Consider the following 17,037-nt stretch of genomic DNA (forward strand, 5'->3'; position numbering starts at 1 on the left):
GTCTAATTTGAGATACAGATAGGCGCCTTTTCCCCAAATGACTAGCCATTCATCTTGATACCACTTATTAAATGTTTCACACTTTCTCTACTAATTTGAGACACCTCTAGAAGTATTACATATGTAAGTATGGAAAGATTTTAAGTGTGCTGAACATTTTATGATAAAATTGTCTCATGTTCATTCAGAAAATTTGAGAAATACAAAAAAAGAAAAACTTCATTCACAACATGATCAAACAAAGACAGCTGTGAGAATTTGGGCTGAGAGCCTTCCAATTGCTTTATTTCTTTTGACTCCTCTACTTCAATTTTTCTATCAAGTAAAATTATTTTCTACTTAAAGTGAAAAAAGTTTAAACTATAAATTCATAAAGCTGTCACTTGCGAATTCTTTGCACGTATAAAAAAATGTAGGTTTTGTACTTAATGAGTAGAAACTTAAATTCGAGCCAGAAGTTGAAATCTGAAACAATGCTACCTTTTTCTTCCAAGTTCTTTATCTCGTGTCTCATTTGAATCACAGATTGGTTGCTTATCTTGATTGCGAATGTGTGACATAGGATTATTGGTAGCCCTTTCTCTGCTATTTTCTTATTGTGAAAATGGAAAGGTGGCAAGAGTTCCATGCGTGAATTTTTCAGAGAGCTTCAAGGCATGAATGATGCTGTGCGCCTGTTCCAAGGAAGATGTGCTGGGCCTGGTCTCCGGCCCTCCCTGTGAATTACACTCAGCCTCCAGATACATATATTTTACATCTTTGTGTGACTTCGTCTCTTTGCAGGCTGTTTTTTACTCTTTTATTTATTTATTCTGTAATGGAGGTACTAAGGATTGAACCTAGGACCTCATGCCTGCTAAGCATGCGCTCTACCACTGAGCTTTACCCTCCCCGTCCCCGCCCCACACAGGCTGGGTTTTGTAATCAGATTGGTATCTGTGTGCTAAATGCTCTTACAAATTGACAGTGGGAGGGAGAAAAGTAAAAACAAAAAATGAGCTTCCAAGTGAGTGCTGTAAAATATGTCCTTCTGCTCTGTAGTTTGCTGGTCACCTCCATGGGGCACATAAAGCTGACCGACTTCGGATTATCCAAGGTGGGCCTAATGAGCATGACTACAAATCTTTACGAGGGTCATATTGAGAAGGATGCTCGAGAGTTCCTGGACAAACAGGTAAGCTTGCGCACTCTTCAGTTCTAGAGAGAAATACAAAGTACAGTGTTGTTGGTGAAATTCAGAATCGACTCTCGTAGGCCAGCTTCGCGTTAGCACTGGGGATGTAGATGTCTGTATAAGCCTTACGTTTAATAAAGTGCAAATTGCTTCCATTTTTCTCCCTGGGCCTCTTTGAAGTGTCCATCCCTCCTCATTCCTCCCACAACTTTATGGGCTATTAGTAAGATGAACGATCTAATTGTACACCAGTGAGGGTGTGAGAGAGACAAATGGAAAACTGTTTTTGTAAGGAATTCAGGAGTCTCACTAGAGTCCTCATGAAACTCATGATGCGTCGTACAATCACGAGTGCTCAGATCCGAGCCATGGCCCATTTCCCTTTAAGCATGCCTCATTACTGTGCCCACAATCTGTTCATTGTACAGTTACTTAAGGTGAACGCATCTCAGCTGTCATGCTTTTATGCAGTAACCAGGATGTGAATATATTTTGGTCATAGAAATACTAAAACTCTCTCTGATGAGGATGGTAATATTAAATTTGAAGATCTCAAATGTTTTTAATATTGTAAGTAAAAACCACTCAAAAGGGTCAAACCCTTACTTGGAAATTAGACATTACACACAGTTTAACGTTAGAGCAGCATTTTAAACTTTGCTCTTTTTGGCATTTAAGTAATTCAGTGCCTTTGGTATTATAGATGCTGACTTAGAATTGCTGTTCTTCAGTTCTTTGTCCATGTGGTTCCATGTGGTTGAGCAGGTGCACTCTGGGTGAAATAATTGATATTTAACCATCTTGCTCATTTGAATGCATGTCTAATATTCCAATTATTCTAATATTGCAATCATCTTTTAGGTCTGTGGCACACCTGAATACATTGCACCAGAAGTGATTCTGAGGCAGGGCTATGGGAAGCCGGTGGACTGGTGGGCCATGGGGATTATCCTCTATGAATTTCTGGTTGGATGCGTGCCATTCTTTGGGGACACTCCCGAAGAGCTATTTGGACAAGTCATCAGTGGTAAATATTCAGGAGTTATCTTTAAGCCACTGTTGGGGAGAAGCTATTTCATATATTTCTGTGGAGTATCGCTGTTTTGACTACTAAAATGTTAACCTTTATCAAACGGTGTAGCCAGCAGATTAAAAGAACTCACTCATCATAGCACATAACTGACTTTCACATTCTCAGGAGAGCAATTTGTGTTGGAAATTGACCTGAGGAAGTTTTGTTAACACGGAATTTGGAAATGTACTAGCAATGGAACCGATTTTTATGGTGTGCTTTTTCTGCAAAAGAAATTGGTGTGGGATTTGCAAATGATTTCCCTGCTGTCCAGTCTTCCTTTCCTTAATAGGAATGTTGCACCAGGGAAGAAAAGGTTAATGTGGGTAACATTTACATAAATGGGGAAAAATGGCTAATGGCACAATGAAGAAATTAACAAAAGTGTAATAAACCCTAAAACAAATGTCTACCAAATAATAAATAATGAGAATGGGGAGGAAGCAAATTTAATCCACAGATTGTTAATGATTTCATTGGTAGTTGTTACAGTGTAATGTTATTTCTTAACAGCTGTTCATCTTTCATCTAAATTCAATAACCTTTAGATGTTAACCTGCGAGCTGACCCTAACTATTGTTATGCAGCTTGTGGCAAAACTAAATGATAATTAAATAGGCTCTGTTACTACCCTACCTGCTGTTTTTGTAAATTTCCCCAAAGCAGAGATCAGAAAGGCCTCTCTTCCTCAAAGGTGGTCAGTCATCACTCACATCTTTATCACTCACCTCTGGTCCATTCTGGCCTGTGCTTACACGGTCCCACAGTGGACACACCGGGACAATTCCTTCTGGTATCAGGAGCCCCTTAATCACAGCGTTATTTTCCATTGTTGACTTTGCAAGCCAGGCATATTTGTAAACTTTAACACAGTAGATTTGTGAGTTGCCTGCAGTGTATAACCTTTTTATACAATATCTGAGCTGTTTATGGATTTATAAGTAGGCTGTTTTCTGATATACTGAGTCCTGAATGGCAAGAGGAATCAACTGTTTAATTAACACAAGCAGCAAATGCTGGCTTTGTTCTTGATGCCTTACGGCTCAGATGCATATTCATGTTTTATTTTCCAAATCAGATTTAAAGTGCAGCAGAGGAGCTAGAGGCAGGCACACAGAGACACAACTCATGTTTTTATTGCATTTCCATGCACACAAGCATACACACCTATCTTCAGGCAAACTCTTGTAGAATGTAGAGCACATTCTAATATTTATGACAGATTTTAAATACTCTCATTGCTACAATTCCTCTGGATTTTTTTTTTCTCCTTTAGTCTTAGCATTTTGACCTTTCCTTTGTCTCTGGAAATCATTACTTTTACAAAACTAATTTTTTGCTGCTTGGACCAGAAGAACTCTATGGCTGTGGCCAGATTCTCAATTGAGGATGGTAGTAGGAGAGAAAATTGGACTCTCGGATGATTCCTGGATGGAATGACCACCTAAAATGCAGATGTTTAGCGTTTTTACTACATTGAGTCCTCTCAATACCTAGAGGACCAATTTGTAGTGAGCCAGTTCTGCCAAAGGAGAATGAACCCAAAAGGCAAGTGAGAGATCCCACTGCTCACTGAAATATTCTCTCTGAATGTGGAAAGCTCTGCTATTCATGTCTCATACAACAGGCCTAGGAATCAACTGAAGATCTTATTTAAATGCAGATTCTGATTCAGTAGGTCTGGGGTGGGGCCTGAAATTCTGCATCTAGCAAACTCCCTGGTGCTGTCCATGCTGCTGGGACCCGGACCACCATTTGAGCAATAAAAGTATAAACTACTTTTCTTCCTTCTAGATGAGATCAACTGGCCTGAAAAGGATGAGGCACCACCACCCGATGCCCAGGATCTGATCACCTTGCTTCTCAGGCAGAATCCGCTGGAGAGACTGGGAACAGGTTAGAGCACATGTTTTAATTTTGCTAAAATGCAAGAAATACTGTCTTTGTGGAGCACTCAGAGGGTTTTGTTTTTGTTCTGCTTTTTGCATGGGAAACATCTGTTGGTTGATGTAGAATATGGCTACAATACATTATAGCAAAAATATTTTGAATTTTTTTTTCTGATTCAGAGAAGTGTGTATACTAGGAGGGTTGGTGACTGTTGTTTGTCTCTGTGCTTTGCTCTTGTTTTTTGCAAAGAAGAAATTACTCTTAATTTATCTCGATAAATAAAATTTCTCTGAAAGAAAACCTCAAGGGCACACGTAAGTCTTCTGTCTTAAAAAGCATGACTCTTAAAACTTTGATACAGAGGATTAGAAATGTGGAAGATTTTTTGTTGTTGTTGTTTCGGATTTTAAATGTGTGTGTGTGTGTGTGTGTGTGTGTGTGTGTATAGACTGATTTGATCTAGCACGTTACTGTCTATAGGCTTTGAAACGGCTTATCAGTACTTGAACTAAGTCCTAGAAATGAGCGCCTCGGGTAGAGCTGTGCTTTCCCATCAAGGCGATCAGCGCTGTGGACCAAGGAAGAGGATTAAAAAACACTGACTTTCAAGATGAAAAAGATGGTAGATTTATTTCTTGCTGATTGTTTTTCCTGACTGTTCTGCTACTAGTCTTTTGTTTCTCACCAGTTCTTTTTCCTTTTCTTCCTTATATTCCAAATAGACAGACTTAGAGATCCCAATAAAGCGTTCTAGCCAACCCCAGTATGTGAATTTATCTAGACGAGACTAAATATTAAATATAAACACACATTACGTATATACACATAATATACACACATGCACACTGTATCCATAATTGTCATCAGTGAAAATTGCCGTTGTTGGGTTGTTTACTCTAAACTGTTTCATTCTACCCCATTTGACTAGAAAGATCCGAAACTACTGGAAAGATAATTCTCTCACCTGTTTTTTCTAAAACAAAAGTCATTTGCAGCAGCTCCAAATACATGTCTTATATTGTTCTCAACATTAGGCCACAGCTTCCCCAGTTGGAGGGCTCTGTTCTTGTTAAAGTATGGAATGCTGTGCTATTAGAGTTTATGATAATGCAGTAAAACCCGTGGGCCCAATTTTTGTTTTGTAAATATTGATTGAAATACAGAAATACTGTACATTCACATATCGTCTCTGGCTGCCTGCATGCTGCACTGGTGGAGTTGTGTAGTCATGACCAACTGCATGGCCTAAAATACTCTCTGGCTCTTTACAGAAAAACCTGAAGCATCCTGTATTAGAGGATGCAAGAAGTTTTTAAAATCAGGACTCGGGAAAATTGCTTCGAGTGGAGCTTTGTACTAGAGCACCATGTGCTTTTTCGCCTTTTTCGGTGGATGAGTGGGCCTTTAACTAGGAAAGGCAGTCCAAGGGAAGGTAATGGCCTAAGCTCTGGATAGTGGCCTGAGTTTAGATCCAGCCGTGTGACCATGAGCAGGTTATTTCCCTTTCTGCGTCTCACTTCCTCATCTGTAAAATGGAGCTGATAATAGTAGCACCGCAGCACAGGATTATTGTGAAGGTAAAGATGGTCAGCTCTGGCTCCGACAGCCAGGCGTGCCGCTGCTGCTGGTGCTGCCATGTTTATTTTCCTGCGTGTGTAACCTCCAGCTTTCCCCTTCGGACAGAGGAGACTTAGAAAGGGTGGTGGTGCCCCCACCTTTGAGCAGATGGAGCTCTTTCTGTTTCTTCCCACTTGATTTGGTTTTCCTTCTGTCTGAAGTGACTAGCACACTTGTTATTTCCCACCGTCTGTGACTTGCAGTCAGACTTGCTTTAGTTCAAGAGAGATGAGTAGCTGTCCGAGAAAAAGTGTTCGGGCTCTGTGTGGGGCAGAGTTTTGAGGAGTGATTTTGCTCACTGGAGTCAAAGAAGCAGTGAGAAACAGTGGCACTGTAAGACTGTCCTGCAACAATACAAATATCTGTTTATATATCCTCCCCAGCTGTCCCAACGTGCGGTCCTAAGGTGCGACTGCAAGTGATATGTCAATACATCCCTTCTGAGTCCCAGTCAGAGTTCATGTGTCAGTTTGGAGAGTTTTCTCACTTAATATTCTGCCCATTTCCCCCCTCTGTGAATATGTGGACTCTTGATTCACTCAACAAGACAGGGCTGTGATGGTGGTCAGCACATCCAGGTTTATCTATTACATGCTGCAAGTTATCTCTGCACATTTCCTCCTTGACTGCTGCTTTCAGTCTTTTCAGGGTTTGACAGTTTGAGAAACAAATTTAGCAGAAGCTCAAAAGAGACATTTAAAAGACCCTGCCCCAGCTCTTAGCATTGTCACGGAATGCTTGGCAAACAGGCAGGTCCAACGTGACAGGTCCCAGTAGGGCCCGGAGAATGAGGCTATGAATCCCACAGGCCTGCCATGCTGCTTGCAATGACAGCGTTTTGGATTTAATGCATATTTAGCGGGCGAAATAATGCACCGTGAAAATGTGCAAGTGCACATTTGCCCGAGAGACTAGAGAGGCTGAGAAAAGGAGTGTGAAGAACATAATGGATGTTTAAGAAACTTCTATGAAAGGAGAGAAAAATTCAAGGGGAAACATTAGTGCCAAAGCAACTTGCAATTTGGGAACTTGTTGTACTTGAACTTGACCTTTGAACCTGTAGTGCATTAAGTGGCAGCCAGGCTCATTGGACTTCAGAGCAGCTCACACGTGACTGACTCCCACCCACGAACCAGCTGGATGCTGAGTCCTTTGTTCTTTGCCCAGAGTCTCAGTTTCCTAATCTATGAAAATGAGCACATTACATACCTGGTGGGATTATTGTGCAGACCCGTTCATGAAGGTATCTAGTACATAAACCTCGTATATAATAGGAGCTCAAGAAATAGTCACTTTCCTTTCCCTTCCCTTCCTGGTGAATTCTTCCAGTGAGAGCTGGCATTTGCAGGAGTTCCTGTGTCTGATGATTTGTATTTGGCTCATAAAGCCGTCATCTATGCTATATCAAAGTTTGGCCCAGAGGTAATTTTTCCCCAGTGTGTCCCTTTGATTCTTTCATTCCCCATCTTTACAAAAGTGCGTGAGAAACAGGAGTGATAAGCAACTGCTTCTCAGTGGGGCACAAAGGCCAAAGGGTGAGAACTGTGAGCTGGGACAGCAGTGGGCTGTGACTCCTTGGGGAGGACCCATTTGTCATTCTTCACAGACATGGAGCGATGCTCTCACCAGTGAGGGTTCTGAAGGTTGGCAGGTCGGGGAGTGAAAACTCAGACCCTCTGGGTATGATCTGGAAGTGCCTTTTGAGCCTTTGAGTCTGGAGAACAGTGCTTTTCTGGGTAGAGTTCAGTGACCTGGCAGTGCCAGCTGTCATTTGGTGTGGCCCCATGAGTGGCAGCTGAAGTGACAGTCATCGTCACTCAGGTATAGTGTGAGGTATAGTGTGTGGTGGGCCACTACATAGAGCCTAACTCTTCGGACCTCAGTGTCGCTGGCACAGTGAGGAAATTGGATAGATAAATGTATAAGCCCTTCTAGCTCCTCCAGGAAAAGGTCACTAGAAGAAAATATGTTTGGGGCTGTTGGTTGGGGTGGACAAGAACCAGGATGCACGGAGGACCAGGGCTGGGCTGTGCAGAGTGTGCTCAGAAATTGGCTATTTGGCTCAGGTGCCCATGATGAGCAGTTGTGAATCCATTTGCAGGATGATACAGGAGAGGTGGCATGGTAGAATGCCTCCCTCTTGTGTGGCGGGTGGCACTGTGGCACTGAGGATGCACCTGGCTGTTTTTAGACCTCAGCCTCAGCCCTTCTAATCCTTACTCACTGGATGATCTTGGTCCAGTGTACTTTACTGATTATTTTTATTTTCCCCATCCAGAAATGAAGTTGATAATGCCTACTTTGTGGGGTACTTTCAATGGCTTATCTAAAGGAAGCAAGTCGGCTTTAGCATCTCGTGCTATGCTTGTCAAAGTTGGCCCTCAGGTCACAGCCACCAGCACTATTGCTGTTGGGATCACCGACAGGCTTGAGTATTGTGCTGTAAACATGGAGAAAGCCTGGGCTGGAATTCCACGTAAAGATTCTAATCAAACGCCTTGTAAAGAACCCATTCTCCCTTTTGAGGAATGATTTTCCCACCTTGCTTTTTTCTCTCCGTTCCACTATTTTCAGAACCCCGGGTTCCCCTGGCTGAGTTTGGAGCTCCCGCAAGCCTGCACCTTGTGCAGTGCCCCAGGGGACAGAACCACATCTTTGAACCATCCAGACGGCTCCCCTACCCCAAGACCCAAGCCCATTTTTCATTCAGCTTGCGTTTCTCTTCCTATTCCTTTTGAACCCCACTGAGGACAAGATGAGAAGCCTGGGTGACAACTGCATTAAAGAGGCATTTGCATCACACTTAGAGGGCTGTCGCCTGGTGGAGAGGGTGATTAGATGGCAGTACTAGTCTGGAGAGAAATCTCTCCTCTTGGTATTGTTTCAGGATTGATTCTTCCTCATCTCCTCCACCAACAGCATGTGTGTTGGCAGCAGGGCAGGTGTCTGATTCTCACTAGGATTTTATCATGTGTACATCTTCTTCTCTTTACATGGGAGATAGTACAGTATTTTGATGGGGTCTGCTCTTAAAAATCTCCCTTTAAAATCATGAACTGAATTAAAAAACATTATTTCACTGAATTGTGCTATCAGGCTCACTTGGCCAAAAGAAGCCTAAAACTTCGGGATTTTGATTGATTTTCATCACGTGCATTACACATTTTTCAAACAAGTTTGCCAGTTTCTTACTTAAGAATCTGTAATCCACAGAATCTGATTCCTACCCATGTTAACGAGGAATCCAATAAAATGGAATGGTAACCATTATATACTATTTAGGACAAATTTATCTTTATAAAAACTTTACCTCCCTAGGAAATATTGCTGTGAACACATTTTGCACCTTGTTAGAATTTCCTTGGGTTTGTCATGAGCAAGTCTACTTTGGGCCAGTGTGTGTCCATGTCCCCAGGTTCAGCATAACCTGATTTTAAGGGGCCACATCATTAACCTTTGAAAAATAGGGAAGTCGTGGAAAAATTAACAAAGAAAAACTGTGCCATAGCAACTGCTATTAGCAAAATCATACCTCCTGCTGATAAATTACGGGAAAATTTTTGGAGGTTTTGCTTGTAGGATGAAGAAGATCCATGATTTCTTTACTTCTCTCATGATAGAACTTTTTTGGGGGTAGGGTGGCGGGGAGATTGTTCTTAAAAACTGATGCTTACCTTTGCTTGGAGGATAATTTAACTTTTCCCTCTGTCCTTCCCTTCCGCTCCCTACCCCAAGGTGGTGCATATGAAGTCAAACAGCATCGATTCTTCCGTTCTTTAGACTGGAACAGTTTGCTGAGACAGAAGGCAGAATTCATTCCCCAGCTGGAATCCGAAGATGACACAAGTTATTTTGATAGTACGTGTATTATCTGACAGAAAACATTATTTGGCCTTTAGTTTGTAGAAGATCAGTTCTACTTTTGTTTTGTTTTGCTTTGTTTGGAGGTACAGGGGATTGAACCCAAGACCTCGTGCATGCTAAGTACGCGTTCTACCACTGAGCTGTACCCTCCCCAGCTCTACTTTTAAAAGAAACTTCCAATCTTGAACCCACAAGTTCTGAAACATAATGTTGCTTTGATATAGAAACTCATAATTAAAATATCTAAATTAAAAGCTGAAATTCTGAGTAATTGGAACTGTTCCCAAACATTTCCCTGCAGCTCGATCAGAGAAGTACCATCATATGGAGACTGAGGAAGAAGATGATACAAATGACGAAGACTTTAATGTGGAAATAAGGCAGTTTTCCTCATGCTCACACAGGTTTTCAAAAGTAAGTGGACTGTGGTATAAACACAGAGGGTCTCTAGGAGAGTCTCTCACTGGGCTGATAGTTGGTGCCTTAAACAGCTGCACAGGATTATAAAAACCACCTATGGTGTGTGGGGGGTTGGGGTCTCCTATACTTAAATTTCCCTTTTGTTTGGGAAAAATGGCCTGACCCCATCATCTTGATAATCCAGAGTCCCTACCCCGTTGCGGGGGTCTGTTCCTCTGTTTCACTCTCCATAGATTGACATCTTTCTTCTTGGAGGCACAGACTAACACTCGTAGTCATTCTTCGGAATGCGTGATCCTTCCTGTGTGCCGATCTTGCCCTGCTGCCCTGGTCCAGCTCAGCGCCGGGCTGTGGAGGCATCCTCCCGTTTCTTTCATCTTATAATGAAGGATGTTGAGGTTATTGTGTGCAGAGCCCTCTCCTAGTATCCCACGGAATACAACACAAAGGAGAAGGCTCAGTCCCTGACATAAGCCCAGACACTTGGGAACAGTTGACCGTGGAATGAAAAAGCCTCATAACCAGTGATAGAAAACGTAAGTTGTATTAAAGAGGCAGTAAGAAGTCAAGCGAGAATTTTGGAAATGGTAGAAGATAAAATCGATGCTGGAGAAAGACACTTCTTAGCTGGTAGTGGTGAGAATTAAAAGACAAACAAAACAAAGACAACTGATAGTCCTGATGGGGTGGGGTCCTAGGGAAATGGAAATGAACCTAGAGGACACCCTGCCTTCCCTTTGCTATTTTCAGTAGCAATGTGTTATCTGTTGCCATGGCATTTTGCATTGTTATCGTGCAGCTTTTCTATAGCATTGAATGTTTTAAAGTGTTCCGTACCTTTCTAAGTGACTACCCGGAGTGCACCTGCAAATTGGCCGCACTGCCCTCCCTTTTTATAGGAAGGACAAAGGGAGGTAGGGATTTCCCTGGAGGGGTTGTACAGGTCTGTCCCCAGAGCCAGGGCAGAAGCTTTGATAACACTGAGTGCAGGCTTTCCCAGTACCTGCTTCCCGGCCCATCAAAGCCAGCCACGAAGCTGTTCCTTCCCGCTGTCCCCTGTTCTTAAGTCTCCTTCCTCCCAATCCCTGTAGAGCGTAGGAGGTTTAAGGGCCATTCCCATGAAGCAACAGGTGGCTGGGTTGGGCAGTGACGAGTGCTTCCTGGGCAGGGCTCTAAGCTCCCTATTTTACCTTCCATCCCTTTCGGAAATCCCAGTACCAACCTATGCAGCCACCTGTCTGTATATGTGATTTATAAGCCAAACAAATACCTCTGACTTAACCAAATGTGTACTCTCCCCCTACACATCTTGAAAGAGGTAATTTATTATTCTCTTCACCCTCAGTTGCAATGCATTTTTCTCCTTCTCGCCTCTGACTGGTGGCCATTAAAATTTTTCCCTGTGATTTTCTTTTCCTGATTGACTTCATGGTTAAAAAGTAATCTAATGTGTGCATCGATCCCAGGCCCAGAAACCCCAGCGCATCTATGGATATTATTTGCAGATACAAAGTCCATAGTGAGATATGGCGAGTGGGTGATGCATTCATAGCTGCCCATGCCAAAGGAAAACAGTTAGACTTGAGAACTCTCCTCAGAATTCAAGTAAACAGTGTTGGAAAGTACCTCCTGAATACGTGGTCCCAGTTCAAACTTGAGTCATACTCTCAGGTTTTCCTCCCAGGATTTTTTTTTTTTTTCTGTCAAACCGTTCCAAGAAGATATTAATCAGCACTGACTTCTTGCCTTGCAGGTTTTCAGCAGTATAGATCAGGTGACTCAGAATTCAGGAGAAGAGAAGGAAGATCCCGGAGACAAAACCAAAAGCACGACTTTGCCATCCACGGAAATGTTAAGCTGGAGTTCAGAGTATTCTGAAATGTATGTGAAATGCCTGTTAAGAAGTACGATATGCAGCAGCTACCAGAGCAGTGGTTCTTAAACGTGGGTGTGCATCCGGGTCACCTGGAGGGCCTGTACCAGCAGAGCGCGGGGCCCATTCCCTGAGTCTCTGACCCAGGAGATCTGGGATGCAGGCTAAGAAGGTGCATTTCTAACAGGTTCCCAGGAGATGCTGATGCTGCCAGTCTGGGTACCACACTTTAAGAATCACTGCCCTCAATGTGTCTTGGTTCGGCTCTCTCAGTTCCATTTTTACCTGGTTTCTTTCTTCCCAAATTCACCTTGAACACAGTTTCCTAGTATGTATAGATTAATGACTTTGTTTTTTTGTTTGTTTGTTTTTGTGGGTTTTTTAAAATATAAAAAATAATCTACATTTTCTTCCCACAGCTTTCACCCAAGCTGATCCAACCTTTAGTCTTTAAAGTAGGAAGGAGAGGAGCAAGTATTTCCTCATTTTCTGCCATTATTCTAAACAGGAGTTTCTCTCCAAAAGAGATCTTAGGATTTCAAGTGAAGGCTAGATGAAAGGCTTTTAGAAATGTCATGAAGGAAGTGAAGTTACTGAGTTTGCTTTAAGCATAGAAGCCCTAAACCTATGTATTTCATTTAAAGGGGTTTATACAGCTGCAGTAAGTTAGCTCCAAAAGTGATTTTGCCGAAATATCTTTAACACTACAGATCAAAGAGAAATAAACAATAAAAAGCAGGTGACTTAGAAAGAGTTGAGCATAAGAAATTTCAAAACTCAAGATCCTATCTTAAGCTACTACTCCAAAAACTCCCCTTAGAGATCCCAGTAACTAGAGGAGCTTCTCCTTTATCTGTGTCTTGAGGAAGAGAAGACAATGCTGAGATGTTTTTGGTTTTTATTAAGGCAACAGCTATCCACATCCAATTCTTCGGATACTGAAAGCAACAGACATAAACTTGGGTCTGGCCTGCTTCCCAAACTGGCTATTTCAGCAGAGGCAGAACAAGAAGAGGCTGCTCCCCACCCCAGAGAGCTGCATGAACAGCCAGAAAAGCCAGCCCTCCCTCCTGAGGAGGGTGGTCAGGAGGAGCCCGAGGTCACCACCCCCGCCAGCACCATCAGCAGCTCCACCCTGTCAGGTAAGCCCCTGAGCGTGGCGCCTGCCATCCAGGCATCACCTAGCACATTGAGAGGGGACTGCTGGTGCCCGGAGACCCAGCCAGGCAGTGATGATGGCGTTTTGTGCTACTCCACTACCTCCGCGGCCCCACTTCTTAGGCTTGGGTGATGAGCTCCTCAGAACTGAGATCAGATGTCCCAGACCACTCCACAGTGTCTGGCCATACATCAGATCATTCTTGTTTCATCTGAAGCCTTCACTTCTGCAGCTGGTTTTCGATGGGTCCTTTGACGGCCATTAGGGAAGCACGTTCTCTGTCATGGGTGCAAAGGCATGTCTTGTGGCACTGCTTCTGGCTCAAAGTTTGTAAGCAAGTGTATCAGTCACATGGTCAAAATTACCCTCCATCGTGTCTTAAAGCATCACCCATAAGGTACAGTGTAAGCTAGTGTACCCTGTAGTGTTGGAGCAGGTGGTTATTTCTTTGAAGGAGTTGGTTTTTGTTAGGGACCATGCCGTACCCCATACCTGTAGCGTTTCCAAACTAGACCCTCATCAGTGCAGCAGGATGCTCATGCTGTGAGGTTCGCAGTGGCCTTCCATGCATCTAAGACGGAGAAGGGAGAGGGGAGTCAGAAATGCTAAACACCGCATCTTAGGTGCCTGTGCAACAACTCCACTGTACACAGGTTACCTTTGCAGCCTCTGGGTAACTGGCGCAGACTCTGCTGAGATATCTTTGGCTGTATGGGAGGCAGACCAGGGGCCTGGACTTTCCCTATGAGAGCATTGTATGATGTCACTTTTGTGTGAAGTAAGCCTTCCTGAGAACAAGAACAGTGTCTTCACAGGCTTAATGAATCATGAATACTTGCTGGTCCTTAATCATAGAGGTGTCCTCATTAGATGATCGAACTTGCACTTCCCCCAGAGCAAGTCCTGGAAGTGCATTTAAAATATTACTTGGTTTGTAAAAATTTCATGCACAGCATATCCTTCTGTAGAGCAATGTGTATTTATGCTCCTAAAAAACAAAACATGGATATGGCTTAAGGTTGCTGTAATAAATGTTTTCATTAAGCCACATCCAGCATGCTATATTGATAACCATGAATGAGTCCAAGATTTTTTGTGAACATGTCTTTAACTAACTGAATATTCATAGTGTAATTGTTTTGTTTTGTTTTGAGTCATTTCAAGAAAACAAATTTTACAGGCTGGATTTATTTCAGCCTCACTGAGAAGTTTGGTTCTGTGGAGCTTCACATGGGCTTATCACTGATCGTGGGGAAAAATGATTTTGTGTTTTTTCCTTCTCTCTTTTCACCTCTATTCTGTTTCCACGTAGAATAATTCCACTTGTCTTAACTCTGTAGAGCCAAGAGAATAGCAATGAGGAAGTAGTGTGGTGGGGAGGGTATAGCTCAGTGGTAGAGCACATGCTTAGCATGCAGGAGGTCCTGGGATCAATCCCCAGTACCGCCATTAAAAAATAGCAATAATAATGCGCTGTAATGGAAAACAACCTAAAATATATATATGTGTGTATATATACATATAACTGAGTTGCTTTGCTGTACACCTGGAACTAACATTGTAAATTGACTACACTTTGATAAAAAGTAAGAATTTTTTAATAACAGTAATAATAAATAAATAATAAATAAATAAAATAAACCTAATTAGGTCTCCCCTTCAAAAAATAAATGATAAATATTATATTTTTTTAAAAAGTAGTGGAGAAACAAGCTAGTATTCTAAGATTCCTAACCATTTTTAGTTCATCTTGGTAATCAAATCAAATGTAGATAAGTCACATATTTTATATTCCTAAGTTCTCATCTGTTTCTTAGTTTATTATTTACTCTGAATGTAGTTGCCTCCCTTTGGAATACAGTCTTAATGGAGTGAATTCTTTAGGCTCTCCCGGTCTCTTTAGCTTACTAACTACCAGAAATGTAGGAGGTGGAGGGAGGAGAATGGTGTCTAAGCGTTGGATTACTTTTATAATTTAAAAAATTATTTAAAAAAGCTCTCTATGCCCTGCCATGCATTTTGATTAATAGATTCAAACCACCTTTCTCTGTTTCTCCCCCGTACACACACTAAAAATAATCAAAGACCTTGGGGGCTGTTCAGAATAGAGAGATGCGCTGATTTGCTCATAGCCAAGGGTAGTTAGGGAATCTGAAAACCGTGACTGTAGTAAAATTAAATTTGATTAGATTTGTTGATTTTTATATTGCTCCACCATCAAAAAGAAGGAACCCTTGACATTTACAGAACATTAAGGTGACATTATCCACCATTGGCAGAAAAGAAACACACGCTTGTATACAGTGCTATGAAATGAGATGGCGGGACGAGACGGAGGGGTGATGACAGAGAATGCTGTATGTTCACACTCTGGCATTTAGGGAAGTGCTGCTTTATACCTGTTTCTTTTTCCATGACTATGTTGTATCTGAAGCAATGAGAAGTCAAAGTATCTCAGTTTTAGGTGTAGTGCTCTAATGCATCCAATAAATTATTTGTTGTAAAGAGATTCAGCTTTTCATTTTATACTTGTCAGTGAGCCCATCCAAACCAAATTAGAATGAGAAGGGAATGTGTAACTCACCTCAAAGTAAGCTTAAAGTTTTTCAGATGAGGTTTTCTTTTTTTTTTTTCTTTTTTTTTTTTTTTTTGGATTTGTGAAGCAGTTTTTGTCAAGCCCTTCAGCAGTTGATTTCTTTATTTAGAGTGAATGGAATAGATACACTGTGAAGGGGGATTGAGTTTGGGATATAGAAGAGGAAAGATGGTTGCTATTTGTCTTAAGATTGTCTTCCTTTGTAGGTCAGGTGAGTGTCCCATGAAGTCTCTGAATCTTCTCTTGTACCTGCAGCACAGTGGGTGACCTTGAGCCGTGCTATTCCCACGCCCACTGTCCCAAGTCCTAGGCTTCCCTTAGCTTAGACCCCACGTTGGGGTCTGTGCCACTGCTGTAAACTAGGACCAAACTTCAGCTGTGCAGTCGAGTGATGTGTATATGGCAGTGTAACAGAAGTGTAAAATCTAATTAAGCCTCTTTCCTAGGCAAAGAATGTCACATGGTCAGCACTTTAAAATGTGCTGGCTGGTCTTTCAAAGGATCATTCATAATGGTATTGAATTCACTGGGTGGATTGTGTATCTTAACGTGATGATAGTGTTGATTTTTAAAGCAAAAAGGCTTATAATGTAGCATTTAGAAGGAAAAGGGAGATAAGCATTGTTTTTTCTGGACAAAGGTGTATTATCACTGGTTAAAAAAAAAGGAAAGGAAAAAAAAAACTCAGAAAACTGATAGCTTGTGAGAGAAAGAATGGGAGAAACCAAAAGGGATGGTCTTTTGACTTTTCTCTGGGAAATTCTTCATGTCGCTTCTGCTCAGGAAGTTTCTTTACTCTTGGCATGTGCGATTACCAGACTGGTGTCAGTGATTTTCCTTTTCTGCACCCTTCTGCATGATTATATATTCTCTAACGTTTCTCTGCTGAAGGAAGTCCTAATTTTTTAACTTAAAAAAACCCTCCAGTTTATATTAAGGGTTAATAAAATTAAAAATAAAGAAGATGTGATGGCTGGCTTACAGAGGGTTGGATCTTCTCACTGACCCCAGAACTTCAGACCACATCAGCCTGTGGCACTGTCCAGTTAAAAGCCAAGAAGGTGTAGCAAGACATTGGGTAAGGTAGTGAGGCAACCCCTTTGTCTCGCCGTGAAATGTACAAGGAGCTTAGAGTGGAAGGAGGCATCGCGTGGGGGAAGTCAAAGGTGACACTTGAGCCCGTAAGTGACTTACGGAGCTTAGTGTGAAGTGTGCCCTAGAAAAATAGTAGGAGATGACACAGACCTAAGTCCCCAGGAAGTGATTAAACGATGTCCACATAGCAAATGATGCTAATGATGATCATCAGTATCACAGGATAATTATAGTATACGGCGGGTGGTCGTGCAGTTCATAAGGTGATGTTTGGTTC

General features: G+C 42.1%; 1 protein-coding gene across 13 annotated transcripts in view; it reads left to right on the forward strand.

Annotated features, from left to right (window-relative positions):
• Nucleotides 1-17,037, forward strand: part of MAST4 (microtubule associated serine/threonine kinase family member 4) — a 514,314-nt gene that overhangs the window by 476,380 nt on the left and 20,897 nt on the right. For all 13 annotated transcript variants that reach the window (XM_064481100.1, XM_064481104.1, XM_064481102.1 and 10 more), the window contains 7 exons: nt 1,042-1,174; nt 2,036-2,201; nt 4,041-4,142; nt 9,489-9,611; nt 9,919-10,031; nt 11,791-11,918; nt 12,817-13,052. In XM_064481100.1, coding sequence (XP_064337170.1) covers nt 1,042-1,174; nt 2,036-2,201; nt 4,041-4,142; nt 9,489-9,611; nt 9,919-10,031; nt 11,791-11,918; nt 12,817-13,052 — 1,001 coding nt within the window. The remainder of the gene's footprint in view (nt 1-1,041; nt 1,175-2,035; nt 2,202-4,040; nt 4,143-9,488; nt 9,612-9,918; nt 10,032-11,790; nt 11,919-12,816; nt 13,053-17,037) is intronic.

The sequence above is a fragment of the Camelus dromedarius genome, chromosome 3 (assembly GCF_036321535.1).
Source record: "Camelus dromedarius isolate mCamDro1 chromosome 3, mCamDro1.pat, whole genome shotgun sequence".
Lineage (NCBI taxonomy): Eukaryota > Metazoa > Chordata > Mammalia > Artiodactyla > Camelidae > Camelus > Camelus dromedarius.